The 25,867-nt window shown below is 48.6% G+C and overlaps 1 protein-coding gene across 1 annotated transcript in view; it reads right to left on the bottom strand.

Moving 5' to 3' along the window:
* RP1 (RP1 axonemal microtubule associated) overlaps positions 1–25,867 on the bottom strand; it is a 1,008,071-nt gene that overhangs the window by 37,595 nt on the left and 944,609 nt on the right. The window contains exon 57 of the mRNA XM_063923729.1: positions 18,562–18,640. Within this exon, the coding sequence (XP_063779799.1) occupies positions 18,562–18,640 (79 nt within the window). The remainder of the gene's footprint in view (positions 1–18,561; positions 18,641–25,867) is intronic.

The raw sequence follows: 25,867 nt of genomic DNA, 5'->3' as shown, positions 1-25,867 counted from the left end.
CTGGCCCATCTAGGAGTGGCACTGCAGTGTCACGCAGGATGGCCCTTCCAAAAAACACCCCCCAAACAGCACATGACGCAAAGAAAAAAAGAGGCGCAATGAGGTAGCTGTGTGACTAAGATAAGCGACCCAAGTGGCCGACACAAACACCTGGCCCATCTAGGAGTGGCACTGCAGTGTCACGCAGGATGGCCCTTCCAAAAACTACTCCCCAAACAGCACATGACGCAAAGAAAAATGAAAGAAAAAAGAGGTGCAAGATGGAATTGTCCTTGGGCCCTCCCACCCACCCTTATGTTGTATAAACAGGACATGCACACTTTAACCAACCCATCATTTCAGTGACAGGGTCTGCCACACGACTGTGACTGAAATGACTGGTTGGTTTGGACCCCCACCAAAAAAGAAGCAATTAATCTCTCCTTGCACAAACTGGCTCTACAGAGGCAAGATGTCCACCTCATCATCATCCTCCGATATATCACCGTGTACATCCCCCTCCTCACAGATTATCAATTCGTCCCCACTGGAATCCACCATCTCAGCTCCCTGTGTACTTTGTGGAGGCAATTGCTGCTGGTGAATGTCTCCACGGAGGAATTGATTATAATTCATTTTAATGAACATCATCTTCTCCACATTTTATGGATGTAACCTCGTACGCCGATTGCTGACAAGGTGAGCGGCGGCACTAAACACTCTTTCGGAGTACACACTTGTGGGAGGGCAACTTAGGTAGAATAAAGCCAGTTTGTGCAAGGGCCTCCAAATTGCCTCTTTTTCCTGCCAGTATAAGTACGGACTGTCTGACGTGCCTACTTGGATGCGGTCACTCATATAATCCTCCACCATTCTTTCAATGGGGAGAGAATCATATGCAGTGACAGTAGACGACATGGCCGTAATCGTTGTCAGGTCCTTCAGTCCGGACCAGATGTCAGCATCAGCAGTCGCTCCAGACTGCCCTGCATCACCGCCAGCGGGTGGGCTCGGAATTCTGAGCCTTTTCCTCGCACCCCCAGTTGCGGGAGAATGTGAAGGAGGAGATGTTGACAGGTCGCGTTCCGCTTGACTTGACAATTTTCTCACCAGCAGTTCTTTGAACCCCAGCAGACTTGTGTCTGCCGGAAAGAGAGATCCAAGGTAGGTTTTAAATCTAGGATCGAGCACGGTGGCCAAAATGTAGTGCTCTGATTTCAACAGATCGACCACCCGTGAATCCTTGTTAAGCGAATTAAGGGCTCCATCCACAAGTCCCACATGCCTAGCGGAATCGCTCTGTGTTAGCTCCTCCTTCAATGTCTCCAGCTTCTTCTGCAAAAGCCTGATGAGGGGAATGACCTGACTCAGGCTGGCAGTGTCTGAACTGACTTCACGTGTGGCAAGTTCAAAAGGTTGCAGAACCTTGCACAACGTTGAAATCATTCTCCACTGCGCTTGAGACAGGTGCATTCCACCTCCTATATCGTGCTCAGTTGTATAGGCTTGAATGGCCTTTTGCTGCTCCTCCAACCTCTGAAGCATATAGAGGGTTGAATTCCACCTCGTTACCACTTCTTGCTTCAGATGATGGCAGGGCAGGTTCAGGCGTTTTTGGTGGTGCTCCAGTCTTCTGTACGTGGTGCCTGTACGCCGAAAGTGTCCCGCAATTCTTCTGGCCACCGACAGCATCTCTTGCACGCCCCTGTCGTTTTTTAAATAATTCTGCACCACCAAATTCAAGGTATGTGCAAAACATGGGACGTGCTGGAATTTGCCCAGATTTAATGCACACACAATATTGCTGGCGTTGTCCGATGCCACAAATCCACAGGAGAGTCCAATTGGGGTAAGCCATTCCGCGATGATCTTCCTCAGTTGCCGTAAGAGGTTTTCAGTTGTGTGCGTATTCTGGAAAGCGGTGATACAAAGCGTAGCCTGCCTAGGAAAGAGTTGGCGTTTGCGAGATGCTGCTACTGGTGCCGCCGCTGCTGTTCTTGCGGCGGGAGTCCATACATCTACCCAGTGGGCTGTCACAGTCATATAGTCCTGAGCCTGCCCTGCTCCACTTGTCCACATGTCCGTGGTTAAGTGGACATTGGGTACAACTGCATTTTTTAGGACACTGGTGAGTCTTTTTCTGAGGTCTGTGTACATTTTCGGTATCGCCTGCCTAGAGAAATGGAACCTAGATGGTATTTGGTACCGGGGACACAGTACCTCCAACAAGTCTCTAGTTGGCTCTGCAGTAATGATGGATACCGGAACCACGTTTCTCACCGCCCAGGATGCCAAGGCCTCAGTTATCCGCTTTGTAGCAGGATGACTGCTGTGATATTTCATCTTCCTCGCAAAGGACTGTTGGACAGTCAATTGCTTGGTGGAAGTAGTAAAAGTGGTCTTACGACTTCCCCTCTGGGATGACCATCTACTCCCAGCAGCAACAACAGCAGCGCCAGCAGCAGTAGGCGTTACACGCAAGGATGCATCGGAGGAATCCCAGGCAGGAGAGGACTCGTCAGAATTGCCAGTGACATGGCCTGCAGGACTATTGGCATTCCTGGAGAAGGAGGAAATTGACACTGAGGGAGTTGGTGGGGTGGTTTGCGTGAGCTTGGTTACAAGAGGAAGGGATTTACTGGTCAGTGGACTGCTTCCGCTGTCGCCCAAAGTTTTTGAACTTGTCACTGACTTATGATGAATGCGCTGCAGGTGACGTATAAGGGAGGATGTTCCGAGGTGGTTAACGTCCTTACCCCTACTTATTACAGCTTGACAAAGGCAACACACGGCTTGACAAATGTTGTCCGCATTTCTGTTGAAATACTTCCACACCGAAGAGCTGATTTTTTTGGTGTTATCACCAGGCATGTCAATGGCCATATTCCTCCCACGGACAACAGGTGTCTCCCCGGGTGCCTGACTTAAACAAACCACCTCACCATCAGAATCCTCCTGGTCAATTTCCTCCCCAGCGCCAGCAACACCCATATCCTCCTCATCCTGGTGTACTTCAACACTGACATCTTCAATCTGACTATCAGGAACTGGACTGCGGGTGCTCCTTCCAGCACTTGCAGGGGGCGTGCAAATGGTGGAAGGCGCATGCTCTTCCCGTCCAGTGTTGGGAAGGTCAGGCATCGCAAACGACACAATTGGACTCTCCTTGTGGATTTGTGATTTCGAAGAACGCACAGTTCTTTGCTGTGCTTTTGCCAGCTTGAGTCTTTTCATTTTTCTAGCGAGAGGCTGAGTGCTTCCATCCTCATGTGAAGCTGAACCACTAGCCATGAACATAGGCCAGGGCCTCAGCCGTTCCTTGCCACTCCGTGTGGTAAATGGCATATTGGCAAGTTTACGCTTCTCCTCCGACAATTTTATTTTAGATTTTTGAGTCCTTTTTTTACTGATATTTGGCGTTTTGGATTTTACATGCTCTGTACTATGACATTGGGCATCGGCCTTGGCAGACGACGTTGATGGCATTTCATCGTCTCGGCCATGACTGGTGGCAGCAGCTTCAGCACGAGGTGGAAGTCGATCTTGATCTTTCCCTATTTTTGGAACCTCAACATTTTTGTTCTCCATATTTTAATAGGCACAACTAAAAGGCACCTCAGGTAAACAATGGAGATGGATGGATACTAGTATACTTATGGATGACGAGCGACTGCCGACACAGAGGTAGCTACAGCCGTGGATTACCGTACTGCGTCTGCTGCTAGTATAGACTGGATGATAATGATATAAAAAATATATATATATCACTACTGCAGGACAGGTATATATTATATAATGACGGACCTGCTGGACACTGTCAGCACTGCAGACTCCTAAAGTAAACTACTAGTATGAAGAAGATAGAAAAAAAAAAAAAACACCACAGGTAGGTATACAATTATGGATGGACGAGCGACTGACGACACAGAGGTAGCTACAGCCGTGGACAACCGTACTGCGTCTGCTGTTAGTATAGACTGGATGATAATGATATAAAAAATATATATATATCACTACTGCAGGACAGGTATATATTATATAATGACGGACCTGCTGGACACTGTCAGCACTGCAGACTCCTAAAGTAAACTACTAGTATGAAGAAGATAGAAAAAAAAAAAAACACCACAGGTAGGTATACAATTATGGATGGACGAGCGACTGCCGACACAGAGGTAGCTACAGCCGTGGACTACCGTACTGCGTCTGCTGCTAGTATAGACTGGATGATAATGATATAAAAAATATATATATATCACTACTGCAGGACAGGTATATATTATATAATGACGGACCTGCTGGACACTGTCAGCACTGCAGACTCCTAAAGTAAACTACTAGTATGAAGAAGATAAAAAAAAAAAAAAACACCACATGTAGGTATACAATTATGGATGGACGAGCGACTGCCGACACAGAGGTAGCTACAGCCGTGGACTACCGTACTGCGTCTGCTGCTAGTATAGACTGGATGATAAGGATATAAAAAATATATATATATCACTACTGCAGGACAGATATATATTATATAATGACGGACCTGCTGGACACTGTCAGCAGAATGCGTTTATAGAATAAAAACACCACACGACGAGTGTTTAACTTTTTCAGGCAGACAATCACAATATACTGGTGGTCAGTGGTCACTGGTCAGTCACACTGGCAGTGGCACTCTGGCAGCAAAAGTGTGCACTGTTAAATATGTACTCCTGCTATAACTGCTCCCCAGTCTCCCCCACAATTAAGCTGTGTGAGCAGTGAGCACTCAGCACAGTCAGATATACATAGATGATGCAGCACACTGAGGCTGAGCACAGATATGGTATGTGACTGTGTATCATTTTTTTTCAGGCAGAGAACGGATTATATTAAATAATAAAAATAAATAAAACTGCACTGGTGGTCAGTCACTAGTATAACTATCAGCAAAACTCTGCACTCTCTGAGTACTCCTCCTAATGCTCCAGTAAATCAAGTGTCTCACTCTCTATCTATTCTAAACGGAGAGGACGCCAGCCACGTCCTCTCCCTATCAATCTCAATGCACGTGTGAAAATGGCGGCGACGCGCGGCTCCTTATATAGAATCCGAGTCTCGCGATAGAATCCGAGCCTCGCGAGAATCCGACAGCGGGATGATGACGTTCGGGCGCGCTCGGGTTAACCGAGCAAGGCGGGAGGATCCGAGTCGCTCGGACCCGTGTAAAAAAAGGTGAAGTTCGGGCGGGTTCGGATTCGGAGGAACCGAACCCGCTCATCACTAGTAAGTGTGTCATGTAAATATTCTCATTGTACTTTTCAATGTTACATCTCTCTCCCGGATCGGCCGGGTGGCTCCTGAAAATTGAGTGATGCTCCCAGCCCCCATGGAAAGGTAGGCAATCCTCCCGGAAACAGCTGCAGACCCCCACAATGCCTGGGTGGTCCAGGGATGCCAATGACGCATTTTGCGGTGAATCGTGTCATCTTAGCCCCGCTGCCCGCTTTGCAATACCGGTAATGTGGGCATTGCATAGCGGGGGATGCGTCTGCGATGACAGAATAGCGTCTCCACACCCCCGGGCCCCACCTCTTTCAGAGCCCCACCCCCTGTTCAGCCGACCTGGCTGCTGCCTCCCAGAGGGAGTAGCATGAAAGTTGGCAAGCCTGTGTTACAAAGGACAGTCATGCTAATGAGGCTGCGCAAGATATAATAGTATGAATGACAAATAGTATGTACAAGAACTATTAACAAAGCAGCAAAATTGTGGATACACTACTAGTATTTTCAGAAGGTCAGGGGCACTGAGTGGGGGATGGGGTTGGAACAGAGTACATGGGCCTGGCCTGGCAGCCTCTCACTAAGGGGTATATTTTCTAAAGTGCAGTTTTTTCAGATTCTAGCTATAATCTAGCTATATTATGTTCTAGATTAGAATGTGCTAGTTAAATGATAAGGAGATTCTGGTTGCTATGGGCAACATCTTCACTTCTAAAAACTCGCACCTTAGAAAATATATCCCCAAGACGGCATGGCTATGTCCCCAAGATGTTGTAATTGTGCCCCCAAGAAGCAGGTCAGCATGTAAGAAGATAATCACAATGGGATGTAGTTATCCACTTCACACACAGAACCTGGGCTCAAACCGAACCTATCCTGGTGTATCTACACCATTGTTTTACTGCTCATACACAGGGGCTAATTCAGAGTTAATGCAGCCACGTTTATGTCTACATCTATTGGCAACTTTATGAAATGCTGCTACAATGTTCTTTCCTGGTGTAGATCCGTGCCTCCGAATGTACACTGCTCAAAAACATAAAGGGAACACTTAAACAACACATCCTAGATCTGAATGAATGAAATATTCTTATTAAATACTTTGTTCTTTACATAGTTGAATGTGCTGACAACATAATCACACAAAAATTATCAATGGAAATCAAATTTATTAACCCATGGAGGTCTGGATTTGGAGTCACACTCAAAATTAAAGTGGAAAAACACACTACAGGCTGATCCAGCTTTGATGTAATGTCCTTAAAACAAGTCAAAATGAGGCTCAGTAGTGTGTGTGGCCTCAACGTGCCTGTATGACCTCCCTACAACGCCTGGGCATGCTCCTGATGAGGTGGCGGATGGTCTCCTGAGGGATCTCCTCCCAGACCTGGACTAAAGCATCCGCCATCTCCTGGACAGTCTGTGGTGCAACGTGGCGTTGGTGGATGGAGCGAGACATGATGTCCCAGATGTGCTCAATTGGATTCAGGTCTGGGGAACGGGCGGGCCAGTCCATAGCATCAATGCCTTCGTCTTGCAGGAACTGCTGACACACTCCAGCCACATGAGGTCTAGCATTGTCTTGCATTAGGAGGAACCCAGGGCCAACCTCACCAGCAATTTGTCTCACAAGGGGTCTTAGGATCTCATCTCGGTACCTAATGACAGTCAGGCTACCTCTGGCGAGCATATGGAGGGCTCTGCGGCCCCCCAAAGAAATGCCCCCCTACACCATTACTGACCCACTGCCAAACCGGTCATGCTGGAGGATGTTGCAGGCAGCAGAACGTTCTCCTTGGCGTCTCCAGACTCTGTCACGTCTGTCACATGTGCTCAGTGAGAACCCACTTTCATCTGTAAAGAGCACAGGGCGCCAGTGGCAAACTTGCCAATCTTGGCGTCCTCTGGCAAATGCCAAACGTCCTGCACGGTGTTGGGCTGTAAGCACAACCCTCACCTGTGGACGTCGGGCCCTCATACCACTCTCATGGAGTCTGTTTCTGATCGTTTGAGTAGACACATGCACATTTGTGGCTTGTGGAGGTCATTTTGCAGGGGTCTGGCAATGCTCCTCCTGTTCCTTCTTGCACAAAGGCGGAGATAGCAATCCTGTTGCTGGGTTGTTGCCCTCCTACGGCCTCCTCCACGTCTCCTGATGTACTGGCCTGTCTCCTGGTAGCGCCTCCATGCTCTGGACACTACGCTGACAGACACAGCAAACCTTCTTGCCACAGCTCGCATTGATGTGCCATCCTGGATGAGCTGCACTACCTGAGCCACTTGTGTGGGTTGTAGACTCCGTCTCATGCTACCACTAGAGTGAAAGCACCGCCAGCTTTCAAAAGTGACCAAAACATCAGCTAGAAAGCATAGGAGCTGAGAAGTGGTCTGTGGTCACCACCTGCAGAACAACTCCTTTATTGGGGGTGTCTTGCTAATTGCCTATAATTCCCACCTGTTGTCTATTCCATTTGCACAACAGCATGTGAAATTGATTGTCAATCAGTGTTGCTTCCTAAGTGTACAGTTTGATTTCACAGAAGTGTGATTGACTTGGAGTTACATTGTGTTGTTTAAGTGTTCCCTTTATTTTTTTGAGCAGTGTATATTACAAGGACTGAGACGGCCACTGTCAGCATCTCTAGGTGGTGGAATACTAATTGGTGCATTTTTATATTCTCCATCCAAGTGGTTGAGCACCTGTGTATACAACCACTTTCCCCCGACACACCCAGACATTGCCTTCCACGTGCTTCAATTGCAACTCAGTCTCTGCACGCACACAATCTAGATGCATGTGTAGTGAGACTCAGGGGCAGACCTAAGGGTGGGCAAGCAGGGCAGTCACCTGGGGCGCTGCAGCCTGAGGGAGTGACCACAGTCACCGCGCCCTCCCACCTGCACCCATATGTAATGCATCTATCCGTCACACAGTGCTGCTACTGTTGCTGCAGGTGGGAGCTCTTCTCACCCACCTCCCCAGGCACAACGTCACTGCATATAGCATTTTGGAGAGGCCGTGGGGGAGGAGATGCAGCAGCGTTAAGTAATGGCGCGTGATGCTACCCGCAGCTGCCCGCCCACAAACACCTGATGTGCAGCCTGATTCCCATGGCACTGAGGAGGACACCAATCATTCAGGCTGTCCCAGATCCCAGACGCAGCAGCAGCATTATTAGCATTGCAACCTTGAAGAGCCCACTCTCAGCCTGGGGAAAGGAGTTCTGCAACCTCGAAGAGCCCACTATCAGCCTGAGACACGCCGCCGCTGCTCAGTCCGGCAGCGGCGTGTCTCAGCTGTTAGAGCAGGTAGGAGAGAGCAGTTACTATGTCCGGCAGCGGCGGGTAGGATCTCAAACCAGCCGCCGGTTAGTGAGCCAATCAGAGCTCGCGGACCAGCAGCCAATCAGGAGCTGCCACTGCCGGTCTGCGAGCTCTGATTGGCTCACGAACCGGCGGCTGGTTTGAGGTCCTACACGCCGTCGCAGCCTGATATAGCCGCACTCCCCTCCTTGCCCTGACACGAGAGCTGAGACACACCACTGCCGCCGCTGGACGGAGTCTGGCACTGCGGGGGCATTTGTATATCTGGCACTGTGGGGGCATTTGTGTATCTGGCACTGTGGGGAAATTTGTGTATCTGGCACTGTGGGGGCATTTGTAGATCTGGCACTGTGGGGGCATTTGTAGATTTTGCACTGTGGGGGCATTTGTGTATCTAGCACTGCACTGGCATATGTGTATCTGGCACTGCACTATTGGGAGCATATGTGTATCACGTCACATTTTAATTGGCCACACCCATTTTTTGGTGCGCGCCTTTGGCACGCACACTCAGTTCCTCTAAGTGGCATAACTACTAGGAGCATAACTACTGGGGGGCAGGGTAATTTTTAAGTTGATAATTTTTGTATGGACCCCGAAGGATTTTAGAAATATCCAAATGGCCCTTGACAGAAAAAAGGTTCCCCACCCCTGATGTAAATGGTGAGTATGACAACTATATTTAATGTTCACTTCGTATTATTGTCATTAGTCTATGTTTCTATAGTTAAAAAAAAACACCACAATTTGTATCAGCAAAAAATAATTGAATCTGTTGTAAATTTTGACACATAATTACAGATTTGTATACTGTATGTATATGAGCAAAAAATGTATGCCAAAAAATTGGTGGTGGTTGGGGTGCGGCCACTTCTGTATTAGCCTAGGGCAGCTGGAACCCTTAATCAAGCCCAGGGTGTATACTTGCATTGGCCGGATCTATCTCTCTCCTTCCCTCTCTCTTGTTCGCACCCCCCCCCCCTCTCTCTTTCCCGCACCCCCATCTCTCTTGTCTGCACCCCAATCTCTCTTATCTGCACACCCTCTCTCTCTTGTCCACAGCACTCTCTCTTTTGTCCCCCCTCCCTCTCTCTCCCTCTCTTGTCTGCAGCCCCCTCTCGTCTGCATCCACTCTCTCTGTGTCTCTTGTCCGCCGCCCCTCTCTCTCTCATCCGCACCCCTCTCTCTCTTGCCTGCACCCCTCTCTCTCTTGTCCACACCCCTCTCTCTCTTGTCTGCACTACTCTTTCTCTTGTCCGGAAAACCCTCTCTCTCTTGTCCGCAACACTTTCTCTCTCGTCTGCACCCTCCTCTCTATTGTCCGCACCCCCCTCTCATCCGCACCCCTGTGTTTCTTGTCCGCACCTCCCTCTCTCTCTCTTGTCTTCACTCCTCTCTCTCTCTCTCTCTAGTACTCACCTCACAGCTACTCCATAAAAGGGGCCTTCGTTGCGCATTGTTCCTGTTATGAATGGGAGGGAGGTGGTGGGGGGGGGGGGGGTGGCAAAGGAAATAGTCGCCCTGAGCTCAGCAAGGTCTAGAACCGGCCCTGGTGAGACTCACTACACTGTGTCTGTCAATGGCAGTGCATTTGCCTCAGAATTAGCCCCAAATTGTCTATGCTCCACCTGTGGGTAGTGTAGATGCGCTGTACAAGCTAGAGATGTGCGGCGGGCACTTTTCGTGTTTTATTTATTTATTACCAGTTATTATATAGCAAACACATATTCCGCAGCGCATTACAGAGAATATTTGCTCATTCACATCAGTCCCTGCCCCAGTGGAGCTTACAATCTATATTCCCTATCATATGTACACACATTCACGCTAGGGTTAATTTTGTTAGGACCCAATAAACCTACCAGTATACTTTTTGGATTGTGGGAGGAAACCGGAGTAAACCCACGCAAGTACGGGGAAAATATACACACTCCGCACAGTTAGGGCCATGGTGGGAATCGAACCCATGACCTCGGTGCTGTGTGGCAGTAATGCTAACTATTACACCATCCATACTGTTTTGGTTCTGGTTTCATGCTCGTATTTTGGATCTGGATTGGTTTTGCCAAAACCACCCTTTCGCGTTTTGGTTTTGGTTTTGGATCTGGATGATTTTTGAAAAAAACATAAAAACAGCTAAAATCACATAATTTGGGGGTAATTTTGATCCTATGGTATTATTAACCTCAATAACATTCATTTCCACTCATTTCCAGTCTATTCTGAACACCTCACCCCTCACAATATTTGTTTTAGGCCAAAAGGTTGCACCGAGGTCGCTGGATGACTAAGCTAAGCGACACAAGTGTGTGGCACAAACACCTGGCCCATCTAGGAGTGGCACTGCAGTGGGAGACAGGATGGCACTTAAAAAAAAATAGTCCCCAAACAGCACATCATGCAAAGAAGTAAAAGAGGTGCAATGAGGTAGCTGTATGACCAAGCTAAGCGACACAAGTGTGTGGCACAAACACCTGGCCCATCTAGGAGTGGCACTGCAGTCCCACTGCACTAATGGCGGATACCAGACGCACGTCTAACACTAGCATAGTTGTTATGGCCTCAGTAATCCGCTTTGCAACAGGGTATATATATATACGACAGTATCACTGCAATTATATGGCAGAACCACTGGTAATAAATACGGCAGTGTCACTGGATTTATACGCAAGTACCACTGAAATATATGGCAGTATTACTGGACTGGATTTATACGCCAGTACCACTGGATTTATACAGCAGTATCACTGGATTTATGCGGCAGTACCACTGGACTTATACGGCAGTAGCACTGGACTGGATTTATACGGCAGTATCACTGGAATTATATGGCAGTACCACTGGACATATACAGCAGTTTCACTGGACTGGATTTATACGCCAGTACCACTGGATTTATACGGCAGTAGCACTGGACATATACGGCAGTATCACTGGAATTATACGGCAGTACCACTGGACATATTTTTTCTATACAAATTCCCAAAATATCTTACAGAGATATTTTTGAGACAGTAAGCCCTCATGGGCAGGGTCCTCGTCCCCCATTTTCTATTCCTATGCTTGGTGCAGTGAATAGGTAGACAGCAGAAATAGGTTGACACTGCCATCAGGTTAACATGTACAAGGTCGACCTGGAAAAAGGTCGACATGAGCTTTTTCACATTTTTTGATAATTATTTGAACTTTTTCGTACTTTACGATCCACGTGGACTACGATTGGGAACGGTAGCCTTGCCTGAAGCATGGCGAGCGAAGCGAGACATGCTAGGGGACATGGTGCACTAATTGGGGTTCCCGGTCACTTTACAAAGAAAACAACACCAAAAAAACATAAAAACTCATGTCGACATGATGGCCGTGTCGACCTATTTCTGCTGTCGACCTATTCACTGTCGACCATTAGGCGTCGACCTAATGTCTGTCGACACTGAGTCCCATACCCTTCTGGACATTACCACCACCACCACCATTGTGATTTTTGGATTGATTCAATCGACAGGACTGGCTCGAGGGCTGTTCTAGTGGAGGTGCTAAATTCGGACACCACCCCATAGGGGGTGCAGTGCAGCCACTGGAACAAATCTGACAACCGCTGCGCTCACCATGTACTCTGTAGTCTACGACCACATTACAGTCAGCATGGGTAAGATGGGCATGCACAGTGCAGATGCAGCCAGTGACTGTTTTTTTTTTTTCTTGTGTGGTCAATGTGTGTGATACTTTTTCCTGTGAGACTAATGTGTGTGATTTTGTTTCCTACTGGAGCAAATGTGTGTGCTTTTTCCTATGGGGGCCAATGTGTGTGTTTTTTCCTTGGGGGCAAGTGTGTGTGTTTTTTCCCTATCTTGACTAATCTGTATGTCTTTATTTCTTTTACAGCTATATTTGGGGGGGGGGGCGCCTCCAAAATTTCTCGCACAGAATGCTAGTGGACCTGTACATACACCATGCCTCCAGGATTAATCGATATCCAGTCCTACTCCAGGCACAAGATAGACGTGCTCAGTGTTGGACTGGGTCATGAAGGGCCCACTGGAGGAATGCAGTCATAGGGGCCCATACTTAGTAGTGTGGCCAGCCTACATAGGGGGTGTGGCCAGCCTCCACAGAGGCTTGAAAATAAGAATTTACTTACCGATAATTCTATTTCTCATAGTCCGTAGTGGATGCTGGGGACTCCGTAAGGACCATGGGGAATAGCGGCTCCGCAGGAGACTGAGCACATCTAAAGAAAGCTTTAGGACTATCTGGTGTGCACTGGCTCCTCCCCCTATGACCCTCCTCCAAGCCTCAGTTAGGATACTGTGCCCGGACGAGCGTACACAATAAGGAAGGATTTTGAATCCCGGGTAAGACTCATACCAGCCACACCAATCACACCGTATAACCTGTGATCTGAACCCAGTTAACAGCATGATAACAGAGGAGCCTCTGAAAGATGGCTCACAACAATAATAACCCGATTTTTGTAACAATAACTATGTACAAGTATTGCAGACAATCCGCACTTGGGATGGGCGCCCAGCATCCACTACGGACTATGAGAAATAGAATTATCGGTAAGTAAATTCTTATTTTCTCTAACGTCCTAAGTGGATGCTGGGGACTCCGTAAGGACCATGGGGATTATACCAAAGCTCCCAAACGGGCGGGAGAGTGCGGATGACTCTGCAGCACCAAATGAGAGAACTCCAGGTCCTCCTCAGCCAGGATATCAATTTTGTAGAATTTTACAAACGTATTTGCTCCTGACCAAGTAGCTGCTCGGCAAAGTTGTAAAGCCGAGACCCCTCGGGCAGCCGCCCAAGATGAGACCACCTTCCTTGTGGAGTGGGCATTTACAGATTTTTGGCTGTGGCAGGCCTGCCACAGAATGTGCAAGCTGAATTGTACTACAAATCCAACGAGCAATAGTCTGCTTAGAAGCAGGAGCACCCAGCTTGTTGGGTGCACACAGGATAAACAGCGAGTCAGATTTCCTGACTCCAGCCGTCCTGGAAACATATATTTTCAGGGCACTGACAACGTCTAGCAACTTGGAGGCCTCCAAGTCCCTAGTAGCCGCAGGCACCACCAATAGGTTGGTTCAGGTGAGACGCTGAAACCACCTTGGGGAGAAACTGAGGACGAGTCCTCAATTCCGCCCTGTCCGAATGGAAAATCAGATAAGGGCTTTTTCAGGATAAAGCCGCCAATTCTGACACGCGCCTGGCCCAGGCCAGGGCCAACAGCATGACCACTTTCCATGTGAGATATTTTAACTCCACAGATTTAAGTGGTTCAAACCAATGTGACTTTTGGAACCCAAAACTACATTGAGATCCCAAAGTGCCACTGGAGGCACAAAAGGAGGCTGTATATGCAGTACCCCTTTTACAAACGTCTGAACTTCAGGGACTGAAGCTAGTTCTTTTTGGAAGAAAATTGACAGGGCCGAAATTTGAACCTTAATGGACCCCAATTTCAGGCCCATAGACACTCCTGTTTGCAGGAAATGTAGGAATCGACCCAGTTGAATTTCCTCCGTCGGGCCTTACTGGCCTCGCACCACGCAACATATTTTCGCCAATTGCGGTGATAATGTTTTTGCGGTTACATCCTTCCTGGCTTTGATCAGGATAGGGATGACTTCATCCGGAATGCCTTTTTTCCTTCAGGATCCGGCGTTCAACCGCCATGCCGTCAAACGCAGCCGCGGTAAGTCTTGGAACAGACAGGGTCCTTGCTGGAGCAGGTCCCTTCTTAGAGGTAGAGGCCACGGATCCTCCGTGAGCATCTCTTGAAGTTCCGGTTACCAAGTCCTTCTTGGCCAATCCGGAACCACGAATATAGTGCTTACTCCTCTCCATCTTATCAATCTCAGTACCTTGGGTATGAGAGGCAGAGGAGGGAACACATACCCTGACTGGTACACCCACGGTGTTACCAGAGCGTCTACAGCTTATTTCCTGAGGGTCCCTGGACCTGGCGCAATACCTGTCGAGTTTTTAATCATGTGGAAGACTTCTGGGTGAAGTCCCCACTCTCCCGGGTGGAGGTCGTGCTGAGAAAGTCTGCTTCCCAGTTGTCCACTCCCGGAATGAATACTGCTGACAGTGCTATCACATGATTTTCCGCCCAGCGAAGAATCCTTGCAGCTTCTGCCATTGCCCTCCTGCTTCTTGTGCCACCCTGTCTGTTTACGTGGGTGACTGCCGTGATGTTGTCCGACTGGATCAACACCGGCTGACCTTGAAGCAGAGGTCTTGCTAAGCTTAGAGCATTGTAAATGTCCCTTAGCTTCAGGATATTTATGTGAAGTGATGTCTCCAGGCTTGACCATAAGCCCTGGATATTCCTTCCCTGTGTGACTGCTCCCCAGCCTCGCAGGCTGGCATCCGTGGTCACCAGGACCCAGTCCTGAATGCCTAATCTGCGTCCCTCTAGAAGATGAGCACTCTGCAACCACCACAGGAGGGACACCCTTGTCCTTGGTGACAGGGTTATCCGCTGATGCATCTGAAGATGCTATCCGGACCATTTGTCCAGCAGGTCCCACTGGAAAGTTCTTGCGTGGAATCTGCCGAATGGGATTGCTTCGTAGGAAGCCACCATTTTACCCAGAACCCTTGTGCATTGATGCACTGAGACTTGGCTCGGTTTTAGGAGGTTCCTGACTAGCTCGGATAACTCCCTGGCTTTCTCCTCCGGGAGAAACACCTTTTTCTGGACTGTGTCCAGGATCATCCCTAGGAACAGAAGACACGTCGTCGGAACCAGGTGCGATTTTGGAATATTGAGAATCCAATCGTGCTGCCGCAACACTACCTGAGATAGTGCTACACCGACCTCCAACTGTTCCCTGGATCTTACCCTTATCAGGGAATTGTCCAAGGAAGGGATAACTAAAATTCACTTCCTTCGAAGGAATATCATCATTTCGGTCATTACCTTGGTAAAGACCCGGGGTGCCGTGTACCATCCATACGGCAGCGTCTGAACTGATAGTGACAGTTCTGTACCATAAACCTGAGGTACCCTTGGTGAGAAGGGTAAATTTTGACATGAAGGTAAGCATCCTTGATGTCCCGAGACATCATGTAGTCCCCTTCTTTCAGGTTCGCAATCACTGCTCTGAGTGACTCAATCTTGAATTTGAACCTCTGTACGTAAGTGTTCAAAGATTTTAGATTTAGAATCGGTCTCACCGAGCCGTCCGGCTTCGATACCACAACAGTGTGGAATAATACCCCGTTCCCTGTTGCAGGAGGGGTATCTTGATTATCACCTGCTGGGAATACAGCTTGTGAATGGCTTCCAAAACTGTCTCCCTGTCAGAAGGATTCATTGGTAAAGCCGACTTTAGGAAACGGCGAGGGGGAGACGTCTCGAATTCTAATTTGTACACCTGAGATATCACCTGAAGGATCCAGGGGTCTACTTGCGAGTGAGCCCACTGCGCGCTGAAATTCATTGAGACGGGCCCCCCACCGTGCCTGATTCTGCTTGTAAAGCCCCAGCGTATACTGAGGGCTTGGCAGAGGCGGGAGAGGGTTTCTGTTCCTGGGAACTGGCTGATTTCTGCAGCCTTTTTCCTCTCCCTCTGTCACGGGGCAGAAATGAGGAACCTTTTGCCCGCTTGTCCACGAAAAGACTGCGCCTGATAATACGGCGTCTTCTCATGTTGAGAGGCGACCTGGGGTACAAACGTGGAATTCCCAGCTGTTGCCGTGGCCACCAGGTCTGAAAGACCGACCCCAAATAACTCCTCCCTTAATAAAGCAATACTTCCAAATGCCGTTTGGAATACGCATCACCTGACCACTGACGTGTCCATAACCCTCTACTGGTAGAAATGGACAACGCGCTTAGACTTGATGCCAGTCGGCAAATATTCCGCTGTGCATCACGCATATATAAAAATGCATCTTTTAAATGCTCTATAGGCAAAAATATACTGTCCCTATCTAGGGTATCAATATTTTCAGTCAGGGAATCCGACCACGCCAACCCAGCACTGCACATCCAGGCTGAGGCGATTGCTGGTCGCAGTATAACACCAGTATGTGTGTAAATACCTTTTAGGATACCCTCCTGCTTTCTATCAGCAGGATCCTTAAGGGCGGCCATCTCAGGCGAAGGTAGAGCCCTTACAAGCGTGTGAGCGCTTTATCCCCCCTAGGGGGTGTTTCCCAACGCACCCTAACCTCTGGCGGGAAAGGATATAATGCCAATAACATTTTAGAAATTATCTGTTGTTATCGGGGGAAACCCACGCATCATCACACACCTCATTTAATTTCTGAGATTCAGGAAAACTACAGGTAGTTTTTCCTCACCGAACATAATACCCCTTTTTTTGGTGGTACTCGTATTATCAGAAATGTGTAAAACATTTTTCATTGCCTCAATCATGTAACGTGTGGCCCTACTGGAAGTCACATTCGTCTCTTCACCGTCGACACTGGAGTCAGTATCCGTGTCGGCGTCTATATCTGCCATCTGAGGTAACGGGCGCTTTAGAGCCCCTGACGGCCTATGAGACGTCTGGACAGGCACAAGCTGAGTAGCCAGCTGTCTCATGTCAACCACTGTCTTTTATACAGAGCTGACACTGTCACGTAATTCCTTCCAACAGTTCATCCACTCAGGTGTCGACCCCCTAGGGGGTGACATCACTATTACAGGCAATCTGCTCCGTCTCCACATAATTTTTCTCCTCATACATGTCGACACAAAAGTACCGACATACAGCACACACACAGGGAATGCTCTGATAGAGGACAGGACCCCACTAGCCCTTTGGGGAGACAGAGGGAGAGTTTGCCAGCACACACCAGAGCGCTATATATATACAGGGATAACCTTATATAAGTGTTTTTCCCCTTATAGCTGCTGTATAGTTAATACTGGCCTAATTAGTGCCCCCCTCTCTTTTTTTTAACCCTTTCTGTAGTGTAGTGACTGCAGGGGAGAGACAGGGAGCTTCCCTCCAACGGAGCTGTGAGGGAAAATGGCGCCAGTGTGCTGAGGAGATAGGCTCCGCCCCTTTTTCGCGGACTTTTCTCCTGCTTTTTTATGGATTCTGGCAGGGGTTAAATGCATCCATATAGCCCAGGAGCTATATGTGATGCATTTTTTTTGCCATCCAAGGTGTTTTTATTGCGTCTCAGGGCGCCCCCCCCCCAGCGCCCTGCACCCTCAGTGACCGAAGTGTGAAGTGTGCTGAGAGCAATGGCGCACAGCTGCAGTGCTGTGCGCTACCTTGTTGAAGACAGGACGCCTTCTGCCGCCGATTTTCCGGACCTCTTCTGCCTTCTGGCTCTGTAAGGGGGCCGGCGGCGCGGCTCTGGGACCCATCCAAGCTGGGCCTGTGATCGTCCCTCTGGAGCTAATGTCCAGTAGCCTAAGAAGCCCAATCCACTCTGCACGCAGGTGAGTTCGCTTCTTCTCCCCTTAGTCCCTCGATGCAGTGAGCCTGTTGCCAGCAGGTCTCACTGAAAATAAAAAACCTAATCTAAAACTTTCACTAAGAAGCTCAGGAGAGCCCCTAGTGTGCACCCTTCTCGTTCGGGCACAGAGATCTAACTGAGGCTTGGAGGAGGGTCATAGGGGGAGGAGCCAGTGCACACCAGATAGTCCTAAAGCTTTCTTTAGATGTGCCCAGTCTCCTGCGGAGCCGCTATTCCCCATGGTCCTTACGGAGTCCCCAGCATCCACTTAGGACGTTAGAGAAATACACAATAATTTAGTGCAGTATAATGCAACATATCTAACATGTATAATACAAGTGCACAGTCTGGAATCTGATCCCTAGAGGAAGGAGTGGGCCCTCAGGCAGTGGGGCCTACCGGTGGTTTCCCTACAGTTACATAGGGCTGCAATGTACATTCTAAATGTGTTGGAAATGTGTTCCAGGTTTTGCTGGATTTTCTATAGTCTTGGTGAATTATACAAACTGAGATATGCTTTGTATGCCTTACATCCATTACAGTAAATAAGATAATGGAAACTCACCCAATCCTTTTCCATCATGACCTATTTCAATATGGGAGATTCTTTCTATGTTCTTTGTGGTGACCTTAAATGTGTCAACCTGGTTGAAAAAAAAAGAATAACAATATAAAAAGATGCATTGCATAAAGATGCATAGCAATGCACAACACATAATACACATAATAATACACACAACAGGAGTTTTTTTTATATTGTTTTATAATCACATATTAATATTTTTATATTTTGTTTCTAGGGTTCTACAAGGTGTCTGCAGTGCCATGCAGTAATAAGCAGTGTAATTTCCATAAACACATATGGTCTGATTGTGACTTGCATGCAGTGGCGCTGAGTTTGTGGGGGAGTGGACTGCTGGAGGGGCTGGGGTCCGATCCCCCCCCCCCCCACAAAGTATAACTGTTGCCGGCATTGGCGGTGCCATCTTACCAGTGATCTCTAATGGGAGATGGTGCCGCACATGGGTGGTCATTCCGAGTTGATCGCTCGCTAGCAGTTTTTAGCAGCCGTGCAAACGCTATGCCACCGCCCTCTGGGAGTGTATTTTAGCTTAGCAGAAGTGCGAACGAAAGGATCGCAGAGCGGCCACAAAATATTTTTGTGCAGTTTCAGAGTAGCTGCAGACCTACTCAGCGCTTGCGATGACTTCAGACTATTCAGTTCCTGTTTTGACGTCACAAACACGCCCTGCGCTCGGCCAGCCACGCCTAAGTTTTTCCGAACACTACCTGAAAACGGCCAGTTGACACCCAGAAACGCCCTCTTCCTGCGGCCAGCAGTGCGACTGAAAAGCTTCGCTAGACTTTGTATGAAACGACATCGTTCGTTGTAATAGTACGACGCACATGCGCATTGCGCCGCATACGCATGTGCAGAAGTGCCGATTTTTTGCCTGATCACTACGCAGCGAACGAAAGCAGCTAGCGATCAACTCGGAATGACCCCCAGAGAAAGCAAAAACTCTGCACTGAGCACTGAGTCTTTGCTCTCTAGTGGCCAGAGTCATTTTACCAAATACCACTGGGAAGATGGCGCTGGCCGGGACGGAGAGACCCGCTTCCCATCAAAGTAAGTTAGAGAGCAGGTGCCCTCCCCTGTGCCCCCCTGCATTAAAATTGCACCCCCCTTGTGGAGCATGTGGGGCATTATATTTTTATAATAATATTTTTATAGTACAGGGCATCATCATGCCCCTTTTTAGGCCACACCCCTTTTAGGGGCCCAGCATGGCTCTCTATGGCCCTTCTTGTACGCAATACTGATGTTCAAGTAAATAGGCTGTTTTTGTATTGTGCATGCATTTCACAGAGTCGCGGGTTTGAATGAGCTACACTGACTCTGGACTGTATTAGGTGTTACTGGGCAGTGACTGGGAGGTGGCTAAACAAATGCACAGAGATACTGTATACTGTCTGATGGATGTGTTATGGGAGTGTCACAGGAGTGGTTGCAAAGTCAGAAGCTTAATTATGTACAACGGAGGCCATGGTCTGAGATTCTGCACCAAGCATTGGAATAGAAAATGGGGGATGAGGACCCTGTCCATGAGGGCTTACTGTCTCAAAAATATCTCTGTAAGATATTTTGGGATTTTGATTTGTATAGAAAAAATATGATTCACATTTCCAAATAACTACAAGGAAGCTTGTCATATTTATTGCTATTAGTATAAGTCAGTACACCAATGGTCATGGATTACGATTTGACCCTGGAAATTTGAATTGCTGGTGCACATAAAAAAGTACAATTCCTCCAGCTCCTTATACTGGATGTCATCCTCACTAGCTAATGTTTTTCTCTTGGGCATATAAGGTAATTTTCAACGGGGTGTAATCAGGATCCCAGCGTTTGGGATACCAGCAGTCAGAATACCGACGCTGGGATCCCGACCGCCAGAATGCCGGCATCGCCGCCACAGCTATTCCCTCTCCTGGTTGTCCATGACACCCATGGAGTGGGAATAGATCCTGTGGCTAGCGCAGCAAGCCACCGTGCCCGCAAGGGGCTTCATTATGCTCGCCCCCCTGCCGGTATTCTGGCGGTCCGGATCCTGGTGTCGGTATTCTGACCGCCGGGATCCCTACTGCCAGGATCCTTTTCAACAACTACCACATGGAGTGTACGTTCCATGACAGGCTTTTAATAAAGTGAAGCAGACACTATCTCTTCACTTGTTCTCTCCCAGTGGACCACCTCACCCTCCCATGTGAACGGGAGCTCACTGGATCTGGTTTTCACTCACCACTGCGATATTTCTGATTTCTCCAATTCCCCTTTTCCCCTCTCTGACCACCACCTGCTCTCTTTCAACTTATCTGACACCTCATCCCTATTCTCCCTGTTTGACTCACTTCTCTCTCCTCTTCTCTCTCACACATGCCCTGAACAAGCCACATCCCTATACAATGCATGACTTACTTCTGCCCTTGACTCTGTTGCTCCGCCAACCACTATTCACCCTTGCAGATCAACACCTCAACCCTGGCACACCAAATGCACCAGATATCTTCAAAAATGCTCATGTACTGCCGAGCGACAGTGGAGGAAATCACGTTCTAAGGCAGACGTTCTACATTTCAAATTTATGCTCTCATCCTTCAGTACTGCCCTTTCCTTCACTAAACAATCATACTTCAAAATTCTCATCTCTACCCAGTCTTCCAACCCCCGGCACCTCTTTGCCACTGTTAACTCCCTCCTCTGCCAACCACCACATCCTCTCCCTTTCTCATTGTCTGCTCTTGACTTTGCCACTTATTTCACATCCAAGATTGACTCCATACGTCAGGACATCACATCCCACCAGACCAGCAACCAGACACCACCCATCCCTTGCCACCCCTCCCCTTCCCTCTTACCAACTCTGACATCTTTCTCCTATATATCTGGTGAGGATGTCATGGCCCTCATCTGTTCCTCCCCCCCACAACCTCTCCACTTGACCCTATCCCCTCCCACCACCTCCGCTACCTCTCTCCTTCTGCCTGTTCCCATCTTGCCCACCTTCTCAATCTCAGCCTTTCATCAGGCACTGTCCCCTCTGCTTTCAAGCATGCTCTTGTCTCCCCTATTCTTAAAAAACTTACCCTTGATCCAAACACTCTCTCCAACTATTGACCCATCTCTCTCCTCCCTTTTTCCTCCAAACTTCTTGAGCGTATTGTCTATAATCGCCTCACTGCCTTTCTTTCCTCTCACTCACTGCTTGACCCATTCCAGTCTGGTTTCCGTTCTCTCCACTCCACTGAAACTGCCCTCACAAAAATCTGCAATGACCTCCGTGCAGCCAAATCTAAGGGCCACTACTCTCTGCTTATTCTTCTCTGCTGCTTTTGACACTGTGGACCACCATCTCCTTCTGCAAATCCTTCACTCTCTTACTGCGATACTGCCCTCTCCTGACTGTCCTCCTACCTCTCCGATCGTTCCTTCTCTGTCTCCTCTCATGACGCTCCCCCCCACTTCCACTAACTGTTGGTGTCCCCCAAGGCTCTGTTCTTGGTCCTCTCCTTTTCTCTCTCTATACGTCCTCTTTAGGTGAACTCATTAGTTCTTTTGACTTCCAATATCACCTCTATGCTGATGACACTCAAATCTACTTTTCCTCCCCTGATCTCTCCATGGCTCTCCTCACTCGTACCTCCAACTGTCTTACCGCTATCTCTTCCTGGATGTCCCAGCGCTTTCTTAAACTCAACATGTCTAAGACTGAGCTGATCATCTTCCCACCCTCCTGCACAACCTCACCTCCCACAATCTCATTATCCATTGATGGCACGACTATCTCCTCTAGCCCCCAAGTACGCTGTCTTGGAGTAATCCTTGACTCCTCCCTCTCCTTCAAACCACACATTCAGCACCTTTCACAAACCTTTCATTTTCATCTCAAAAACATTTCCAGGATCAGACCTTTTCTCACCCAGGATGCCGATAAAACCATTATTCACTCACTGATTATTTACAGACTGGATTACTGTAATCTCCTCCTAACTGGCCTCCCTGACAATTACCTCTCTCCACTCCAATCTATCCTCAATGCTGCAGCCCGGCTCATCTTCCTAACCAAACGCACTACGTCCACCTCCCCTCTCCTACAAGCCCTTCACTGGCTTCCCTTCCCTTTCAGAATCCAATTCAAACTTCTCACACTCACTTGCAAAGCACTCAGTAGCGGCTCTTGCCACAGGCAAGCAGGCTTTTTGCCAGGGGCGCCGCTACCCCGAGGGCGCCACCACCGTGGCAAGAGACGCTACTAATCCACCCTCCCTCCACACCTGCTCCCCGGCCCCCGGCTCTCGGCTGCTGCGGGCGCACGCATCTGGCGTCGCTGCTGACTGACGCTAGAGGTCAAAATTTACCCCTAGTGTCAGTGCGGCGCTGCTATGGTAGAGACGTCATGACGTCTCTCCCATAGAGAGGAGCTGGAGACAGCAGCAGTCCGTAAGCAGGAGCGAGGCTGGTAAGTATTATTTTTTATTTTTTTAGGTTTTCAAAGCGGCGCTACTACAGGGGGCACTACTACAGGGGGCACAGCTACTGGGGGCACTACTACAGGGGCAGTCCCCTACAGGGGCAAAGCTACAAGGGGCACAGCTACTGGGGCAAATCTACATGGGGTACAACTACTGGGTGCACAGCTACTGGGGGCACAACTACTAGGGGCACTACTAAAGGGGGCACTGCTACAGGGGAAACAGCTACTGGGGGAAAATTTACTTGGGGCACAGCTACAGGGGGCACATACTGGGGGCACTACTACAGGGGGCACTGCTACAGGGTGCAAATCAACTGGGGACACTGCTACAGGGTGCAAATCAACAGGGGGCACTGCTACAGGGGGCACTGCTACTGGGGACACAGCTACAAGGGGCACAGCTACAGGGGGCACTACTAAAGGGAGCACTGCTACAGGGGGAACAGCTACTGGGGGGAAATTAACTGGGGGCACAGCTGCTGGGGGTACATCTACTGGGGGCACAACTACTGGGGCCACAGCTACAGGGAGGCACAAGTACAGGGGGATAACTGTGGGCATGCCCCTTCCCCATGAAGAAGCCACGCCCCTCCCTATGAAGAAGCCATGCCCCTGTTTTGGGGCGTGCGCCATCGGCGTGCATCAACTGTCGTGGGGGGGAGGCGCCACAGGAAACTTTCGCCCTGGGCGGCACGAGGTCTAGAACCGGCCCTGAAAGCACTTAACCACTCCTCTTCCATTTACATCTCTGACCTTATCTACCGTTACTCTCCCACCTGTCCTCTTCGCTCTGCTAATGCACGCCGACTCTCTTGTCTTCTGATTACTTCCTTCCACTCCTATCTCCAAGATTTCTCACGTGCTGCTCCCTTTCGCTGGAATTCTTCACCTATCCCCCTCAGACTCTCCACGTCTCTACAGAACTTCAAACGGGCTCTTAAGTCCCACTTCTTTACCAAACCCAGCCATATCTCATCCTAACCCTCTGTCCCATTCTCGGTCTACCCAATCTGTGTCACCCCTGTCTGTCTGCCCCTCCCCTTTAGAATGTAAGCTCACACGAGTAGGGCCCTTTTCCCTCATGTGCTTATCATTAATAATCCTCAACTGTCCAAATCCTGCAGTTTTTTGACTACCTTGAAACTTATCTCTATGTCGTTTACTGGTGTAGTTATGCTTAGTTACCCTGTACTTGTCTTATATTGTCTTCAACTGTAAGTCACTGTTTTTCTGTTTTGATTATGTGGATATGTGCTCTGAAATTGGGCACTGTGGAACCCTTGTGGCGCCATATAAATAAAGGATAATGATGATAATAATAATAATAATAATAATAATAATAATAACAACTGTGTAGATAGACATGCCTGTATTTCAGCTACTTTTGTATAGTTTCTATGTGCTGTGCTGTGTCCTATCTTATATATTTCCACTGCAATTGTCAGAGGTCTCCTTCTCTACCATATTTAATAATTATAATAATAATAATAATAATAATAATAATAAAAAAGATATTTACATAGTGCATTTGTCCCAAAAAAAGACCCAATGCTCTTACCATTTGCAGATGAAAACACACACACACACACACACACACACACACACACACACACACACACACATATAAACAAACATAGGGGCTGATTCAGAGTTGATCGTAGCTGTGCTAAATTTAGCACAGCTACGATCAGGCACACTGACATGCGGGAGGACGCCCAGCACAGGGCTAGCCCGCCCCGCATGTCAGTCCCTGCCCCGTCGCAGAAGTACAAAAGCATCGCACAGCAGCGATGCTTTTGTACTTCAGGAGCTACTCAACGCTGCTCGGGTCTCAGCAGCTGCGTGTGACGTCACGCAGCCACTGCGGCTAGCCCGCGGCACGGTCCAGCCACGCCTGCATTGGCCAGACCGCTCCACTTAAATGGCAGCTTAACGCAGCCACCCCGCCCCCTCCCGCCCAGTTACCGCCTCTGTCTGTCAATCAGGCAAAGGCGATCGTTAGCTAAAAATAGCTGCCGGCTTTATGGCATGCGCAGTTCAAGCCTGACCGCTGCTGTGCAAACACGCACAGCACCGATCAGGTCTGAATTAGCCCCATAGTACAGTCAAGGTACCCATATATGGAGTTTAACCAACCCAGCCCCCCATGGAAGAGCACTGATGAAATGCTGGAGTAAACAGGTAAGTATTTAGCTTGTTCTAGAATGAGGTCTGTTAGACTGTGGTACATATTCATCAGCCTTAAACTGTCACAATTTCTACACTCCCCAGGTGATGTAGAAATTTTTACATTCATCAAACTTCGAAAATGCTTTATTTTCAGAGTTTGAAAGAGAAACTGTTCGCCAACAGCCGCAGAATCTCTGCACAAACTGCCGTTTACACGGTAGCTTGGCAGGATAAGGTGGGGGCGGGTCGCCCCTGGGGTTTGCGCTACTGCTGCAATGTCTTTCTGTAGCTGGGCTGCAGTGGCCGCATTGGGGGGGGCCTGCAGCGGGGGCCGCGACTACAGTGACTGTCGATGTTGGCTGTGGTGTCCGTAGCTGCAGGATCTACTGGACTGCCTCGGCAATTAGTTAGGAGCCGTCCGGAGGAGGTGTGTCTGCGGCTGCGGAGGTCCTTTGGACAGCCGAGCTGCCCCGGCAATAATGAGCCGACGGGACGTTTTGGGCAGCCAGAGGGGACAACTGTCTCCTGATAATTTTCTAATGGGGGCATAATGTATACGGAAAAAATTGTGAGACAATACAATGAAAATTGAAAACTAAAAATTCTTATTGCACAATTTTTTCATGAAAATGCCCCTGTGAGAGGTGATACATTCCAGAGAGAGCA

Source organism: Pseudophryne corroboree, chromosome 5 (assembly GCF_028390025.1).
Source record: "Pseudophryne corroboree isolate aPseCor3 chromosome 5, aPseCor3.hap2, whole genome shotgun sequence".
Classification (NCBI taxonomy): domain Eukaryota; kingdom Metazoa; phylum Chordata; class Amphibia; order Anura; family Myobatrachidae; genus Pseudophryne; species Pseudophryne corroboree.
This window is presented reverse-complemented; position numbering and strand designations above follow the sequence as displayed.